Consider the following 7,394-nt stretch of genomic DNA (forward strand, 5'->3'; position numbering starts at 1 on the left):
TTAAATGAGGTAGTTCTGCAAAGTGGGGAAGCTTCCTCATGCCTTTAGCCTGATAAGATGTGCACGTATACTCATCTGTGGTGAAAGTGGGTTTAAGTTTCAGTGGTTTGCTTTCAAAAGACCAACAGGAAGGCCACGTTCAGATGCCGTTCCTGTGATGGCTGACTCCCTCATGTGGCTGTCTGTAGTAAATGGGAAGCTGGGCTATATCAAAATGAGTAAAGTTACAAAAACTGTTGCTCACAGTTGAGTCTGAGTTCAATTCAAGCAGGTATGTTGCACTAAATAAACTTTTATTTTGAAATAGCTTACAGGTAGGACAACGGTAGTTCACAAATAAATTATTTAAAAAACCAAGTTCATTTCAAATTGTCACTTTGACTTCTGTTCATCATGCTTTATGCATTAAATTAACAAATTACTGGACATTTTGAAGACTATTTACAGCACTTTCCTTTAAAAAAGAATTTAAATAAAAATAAAAATAACATACACAAATAACCAATAAACCATTTGCAATAAATCTCAAAATATTTTAACAATTATTCCAAAATATGACATATAATATAAAAATAAAACGTTGCATTTTAACACTTACAAAGAAGAAAATATTCCCTTTGAAACCCATAATGGGCTTGAGAACTATCCAAACAATCTTTTATCATTTACTTTTGCAAATATAAATACAGGCTGTTTTGATTCTTCGAATGAAATACCTGACTTACAAACGATCAGAAACTGAATTGTGTGTCTTTTAATTCTTTAAGGAATATTTAGACTTATTATTTGTTATACAGATACAAGATTTCCCAGTAAGTATGGCATGCTTCAAGTGATAGGTGCAGGGATTCGGGTTGTATATCCAGTCTGATGCTCTCTCCCTTTGTCAGCATGACCAGCCGGATCATTGTCAATGTTCCTGGTTCAAAGCGAATAACCTCGCTCAGTTTTCTGACTTGTGTCGCAGGACCTTTGTTTTTGAGCAAAATAACTCTCGCCTGCTGCTTCTTTGGCTGAATGGTCGAAGATGACCTTTTGTCGAAGATGACCTGGGCGTGGATATAGTAAAAGCCGCTGGTTTTAATTTCAACAGTGTTGTTATTTAAGGAAAGGGAGCTGCTATCACATGAATCACATATCCAGGTTTCATTCTTGTCTGAGGAAGAGAATGGAAATATATTAGTTTGCAGTCTGAAAACCTTTCCCAATTATTAACTAGACTTCTGGTAGGAACACAATGCTTAAATTCATATAGAAAGTTTATGATTCTATATATATATATATATATATATATACCCCTTTCAAATATACTTAGGGGTTTAACAATACCATCATGTCATGATTCAATATATATATATATATATATATATATATATATATATATATATATATATATATCACAATACTGAACTCACAATACGATATTATTGTGATACTTCTAGACATATGGTAAAAGGTTAAAAAAAAGTTGTATTGTTGATTAAAATGTTAAATTTGGTATTTAAATTTGATATTAAATTGTGGGTTTAACTGAATAGGCTTGGACTATTCATGCACAGGACAATAGTGACAAAAAATGTAATTAAAAAAAAAATTAACAAATTATATTTGGTGGTAAAATTTTGCATATTGGAAGCATTTCAGTTATTTCACTAGTCCCGCCCCTTTTCAGCGTTGCGCTCATTGTCTTTTGACTTCCGGTCTGTATTTTGACAGCGATCTTGCATAGGTATGAATGAACTGCTCGTAAAAAATTTCCTGGTCGACATTTGTTAAGACATCTGCTTTACAATGCTTATGATAAACATTACAACGCTCATGATAACGTTTGTTAACTCTACAATAAGTAAATGCACTTCACCAGCTAATTACTCCTTGACAGCGATGCCATAGAAATATACAGAGCGACCGCGAAAAAATAAGTTCAAAGACAATTTTCTAAAGATGACGGCGCCCACGTTTCTCTGGTGCATAAGGTCTATACACTCACCTAAAGGATTATTAGGAACACCTGTTCAATTTCTCATTAATGCAATTATCTAATCAACCAATCACATGGCAGTTGCTTCAATGCATTTAGGGGTGTGGTCCTGGTCAAGACAATCTCCTGAACTCCAAACTGAATGTCAGAATGGGAAAGAAAGGTGATTTAAGCAATTATGAGCGTGGCATGGTTGTTGGGCCGGTCTGAGCATTTCACTCACAATCTGCTCAGTTACTTGGATTTTCACTCACAACCATTTCTAGGGTTTACAAAAGAATGGTGTGAAAAGGGAAAAACATCCAGTATGTGGCAGTCCTGTGGGCGAAAATGCCTTATTGATGCTAGAGGTCAGAGGAGAATGGGCCGACTGATTCAAGCTGATAGAAGAGCAACTTTGACTGAAATAACCACTCGTTACAACCGAGGTATGCGGCAAAGCATTTGTGAAGCAAACAACACGCACAACCCTGAGGCGGATGGGCTACAACAGCAGAAGACCGGACCTTTGCAAGAGTTCACCAAAATTGGACAGTTGAAGACTGGAAAAATGTTTCCTGGTCTGATGAGTCTCGATTTCTGAATTTGGCGTAAGCTGATTGAGAACATGGATCCATCATGCCTTGTTACCACTGTGCAGGCCGGTGGTGGTGTAATGGTGTGGAGGATGTTTTCTTGGCACACTTTAGGCCCCTTAGTGCCAATTGGGCATCGTTTAAATGCCACGGCCTACCTGAGCATTGTTTCTGACCATGTCCATCAATTCATGGCCACCATATACCCATCCTCTGATGTCTACTTCCAGCAGGATAATTTACCATGGCACAAAGCTCGAATCATTTCAAATTGGTTTCTTGAACATGACAATGAGTTCAATGTACTAAAATGGCCCCCACAGTCATCAGATCTCAACCCAATAGAGCATATTTGGGATGTGGTGGAACGGGAGCTTCGTGCCCTGGATGGTGATGCTATCCTATCAATATGGGCCAACATTTCTAAAGAATGCTTTCAGCACCTTGTTAAAGGTGAAAGTGGGTCAAACACAGTATTAGTATGGTGTTCCTAATAATCCTTTAGGTGAGTGTATATACAAACATGTAAACCTAATTTAATTTTAACAATATAAAAAGTTGCTTTCTGGCACATTAATTATAAATTCTAACACAAATACATAAAAGAGTATCATTTTTATTTAATTTAATTGCTCTTTTCATTTTCTTGTGTAAATGTTCCATTTGTGGGGGTCAGAGCTGCCGTTCATCCCACATATATATGAAAAGACACTTCACACAGGACGTGAAGTGAGGTCGGGGAAGGAGAGACTTTTGAAGGAACGTTTCGACCTCCTTCCTCGTACATAGAGCCGTGCGCATTTAGGCTTTTTAAATTTCCACTGATTCACAACGCCTCTGCGATAAACATTCAGTGTCACCTCAGGGGTGTCATTGTGGTGACTGAATCTGGTTCAGCGAGGCGACAGTCACACGAATGAGATGAGAGTGCTTTAAAAAAAGGTACGACCTCCTACTCTAATAGTGTAAAGGTAAACTTCCTGGTGACTTCAAGTTACCTCACAGAAAACGACTAGTCCGAGTTTATTTACAGATGTGATGTGTAGTTGAATGTGGTAACTTGACTTAAATCACTTTTAGGCCACAAAAGATTATTTAAAAGCAGAGAACCACATGTCCAACTTCCTCAATGCAGCAGGGAAACCAAAAGACATAGTGACACAACCAAAAGTCCCACTATCTCTTGTTTTCATGATATAGAGAGAAGCGAGAGATGCAGAAAAAGTGCAAAAGGGGGAAACAGGAAAGAGAAAAAAGTGTGAAGACTGGAAGAAAGATGTTCTCTTACCTCTGATGAGACTGATATAGTCTTTAAAAGACAGCCCGTAATGGGATCCTGAAAGTGCAACTTGATTATTTTCACGTTACAAATAAAAAAAAACTAAAACTATTATTTAAAGAGATACAAATTTTCCCCCAAATAGGAATATTTCCCAGAATGAAAGATATAGCTTAAAAAAATACCTAAAGACTATTGACAGAACTGATACTTTTTATCTATTGTTTATATTTCTGTTCACATTGGCTATCTATTATTCACAATAAAAAAGTTCAACATGTCTTACCTTTCAGTTGGCCAGGTGTGGTGATTTTTTCTGTAAAAGAGTATTAGATTGTTACTTTCATGACGAAGGTGAGCAATTTTCGTTTAAATTTTACTTTTGAAGGAAAACAGATTAATAAGCAAACCTGTTGAATTGGTCTCTTCATTTCCAGTCTTGTTTGTTTCAGACTAAATAAAAAATAAAAACATAAAAATGCTTATCTCAAAATTACAATCCAATCTCATGTGAAATGTAACTATTTTACGTTGTGGCTATACTGTATGAATTCGTACAGTGTGAATTGTTCGAAAATGTACGATTTGTTTTAAAAAAAACGGTCCACCCTTAAACCAGAACACTACTGGGACATAAGGAGATTGTACAAAAAAACCCAAAACAAATTAGATTCTAGGAATTTAATAAGAATTAGCCAGCAATTCTAGCCTGGCTATCGTCAGACCACATTTCATTGACATAGAGGGCCGAAGTGATGACGTCACTTTGTAGGACAACTCGGAAGCTAGCAGCGCATGGGTTCCCTCGATCAAAAAGCTATGCATTTTCCCCATAGACTTCTGAAAAATCACAAAATCTAGATCTGTGTTCAACAAAGAGTTGTGACCCTTACACGTTTTGTCTATCAAGATAATCTTTACAAGTTCATCCAAAATGTATACATTTTGAAGCCTATACAAAAAATTTTAAAAACACAAGCAGGTTATAACTGGTGTGTTTTATGTCATAGATCAAAACGTGAAAATATTTAGAGGCTTTGTTCACCGCAGAACTTATTTCAGGCGATTTAGCAAAAACCCATTCAAAAAACCCATAGACTTTAGAGCAAGGGGACCGGGAATGCTAAAATGCTAACTCACTTTCACTTCGTTTTGGCCTACAGAGTGATGTTGTAACTTCGGCACTCTATTGAGACGTGGTCTGGGAACCACATGTTCATATTCTTTTATTTGAGGCGTTGTTTATGAATGCCTAGAGCCATTTATTGTGTGCTACGAATGTTTATCAAACGCGCCTGTACGTAGCTCATAGTCAATCGTTTCAATTATACCAGATGGCGTATGTAGAGTGAAAGAATTTAGACGAGGGAGAAGACGATGGGTCAGAGATTTATTTGCGCTCTAAACTACTTAGAAAAATATCCAAGGCTGCATCGAAAGGTAACTTCGTGTCCGCTGCCATGTTTGATTCTCTGTTATAAACCAACTGCTTTGGTGTGTCGCATAGACATCGTCAACGTCTTGCTGCTCTCTCCCCGTTCTGTTAACACAGTCTCATCCATATAACTGTCATATAAGTCATATAACTGACGTCTTGGGACGTCTTTTGACCATACGTCAACATCCGCCTTTTTAGGGTACCCTTAAACGTCGGTTACACGACGATCCCAGGCTGTCATACAACTGACGCTTTACCTTTAACGTCGGTTAGGTGACGAGGTAGGTTTAGGTCTGGGGTAGGGTTAGGATCCGATAACTTCATCTAACCGACGTTTAAGGGCACCCTTAAAAGGCGGATGTTGACGTATTGTCAAAAGACGTCCCAAGACGTCAGTTATGACGTCTTGGGATGAGACTGCGCTGGTTCTGTGATTGGTACCCTCGCTGAGGCGAAAATTTGGTCCATAGTATCCAGACTGCCTAGCAGTGTGAATAAAATCGCACTGCGCAAAGGCAGTATGGGGAAACCCACGCAACAATAATTCACCAAAACGTAAAATTGTTACAAATTGCAATAAGATGATGCAATAAACTGAGAAATATCAGCTTCTATTGCAGTAAAACTTAAGTGTGAAATTTGTGACAATACTGTACAATGAAAACGTGACTTTCAAAACATTGCTCAGTTTATTTGAGCACCCCAACCAATTACATTTGCTCAACCTATAGCATAGGGTTGGGGTTGGACCATTGGGTATACCAATGCCAGACGGGAGAGTATGCTTGAAAACAGGCTACACTAAAGTTTTTCTTACATGATAAGAGTCAGTGCGGTTTTATACAAACACAGGTCACTTTACCTTTTTGTGCAAACTCATTCCAAGATATACCGTCATTATCAAAAGAGCTGAAGACATTAGGCAGCACCAGCCAACCAAGAGACGGAACCTGGGGTTATTCGAGCCAGTCATCTCTGTGACTATAGCAGGGCCCAAGAGAAAAGAATCAAATGAATCATTGAAACCAAAGATACATTTACAGTGAATCAAGTGGGAGAAAACGCCATACAGCTTACTGACCTAAATCTATGTACAGCTTAAGAAAGCACAACATCAAATCTATTTAAACCTGCAGGGATAGTACAGTATATGAATATTTGCATACAAACCTATTCCCGTTTTTACTTGCAGGTCTCAGACCATCTAATCGCCCTCCACACCGGTTTCTAGTTTTGCATGTATGTATGTCTAAAAGAGCAGTGGTTTGTCTCTAAGGTGAATTCCCAAGTTGGCCACAAAGATACCCAGTACTCAAACTCAGGTGGGTTGAACATAACCCACTGAGTGTTCAGAAGTTTGAAGTTGGACATTTTTTTTTTCAGTTTACAGTGAATTGAACACATTATCTTCCAAAGGAAATGTTTTACTACCGATGTGTTTCGATTTGGTGCCAGAATGGATTCGTTCTTGCATGGAAAGTCATTGTGTGTTTGCTGTCAATGTGTGCGTTTTCCAAAGAGTTTCCCATTATTGTTCCCCTCCGCTTTCTTAAAACCAGTCAGCAATACAAAATGAGCCTTCATTTACCCAAATGACCTAATCAGTCTAGTTTGAAAATAGTGGCATACTGTATATTGAATCTGTTTTTAAAAGGAGACTCCTTGAAGCCTGTAGATGCCCAATGTGTTCAAGAATATAACCAAATATTTAGGCTTAGGAGGATCAAAAGTAACATTTTAAGAATTGGTAATTGGAAATTGATCAACTTCTAAACTGAATGATATGGTTTACGCATCCCCCTATGGGGGTTATAGTCATAAATGTGTTGTTAAACTCTATTTAGATAGACTATGTAGATTTGTCACTGACCTATGGCTAAATTAAAAGCCTCAATGAAAATAAATTTTTCAATTAAAATCTGCTGTAAGGAATATAAAGAATGACAGTGAAATGACAATATTCACTAAGAAATACTGTATCACAATGTATGAGATAATGAGAGAGATTGCTTCACTCACCTTAGTGTGTGCTGTAGTGTGAAATGTGGCTGTGAGATTGAATGAGCATCTCATCTAGACATGGTCTTCCCACAGGGTTTCCCCTTTTTTTTATGCTCTCAT

At 37.6% G+C, this 7,394-nt stretch overlaps 1 protein-coding gene across 1 annotated transcript; it reads right to left on the minus strand.

Moving 5' to 3' along the window:
• Positions 1–274: 274 nt before the first annotated feature.
• On the minus strand, positions 275–7,394 carry lta (lymphotoxin alpha (TNF superfamily, member 1)). Its single transcript, XM_039669860.2, has 6 exons — positions 7,293–7,394; positions 6,136–6,254; positions 4,246–4,288; positions 4,122–4,151; positions 3,845–3,892; positions 275–1,156 (listed from the first exon to the last, which is right to left on the minus strand). The coding sequence occupies exons 2-6, from the start codon at positions 6,244–6,246 to the stop codon at positions 783–785; spliced, it is 606 nt and encodes a 201-aa protein (XP_039525794.2). The 5' UTR covers positions 6,247–6,254; positions 7,293–7,394; the 3' UTR covers positions 275–782.

Source organism: Pimephales promelas, chromosome 16 (genome assembly GCF_988280905.1).
Source record: "Pimephales promelas chromosome 16, fPimPro1.hap1.1, whole genome shotgun sequence".
NCBI classification, from domain to species: Eukaryota; Metazoa; Chordata; class Actinopteri; order Cypriniformes; family Leuciscidae; genus Pimephales; species Pimephales promelas.

Bases quoted from the DNA above. Each gene is read 5' to 3' on its own strand.
- lta (XM_039669860.2), bottom strand. From the start codon at position 6,246: ATGACTGGCTCGAATAACCCCAGGTTCCGTCTCTTGGTTGGCTGGTGC. The intron at 3,893-4,121 runs GTAAGACATGTT...TTGCACTTTCAG, and splicing joins CACACCTGGCCAACTGAAAG to GATCCCATTACGGGCTGTCT. The intron at 1,157-3,844 runs GTAAGAGAACAT...TCTCTTCCTCAG, and splicing joins CTATATCAGTCTCATCAGAG to ACAAGAATGAAACCTGGATA.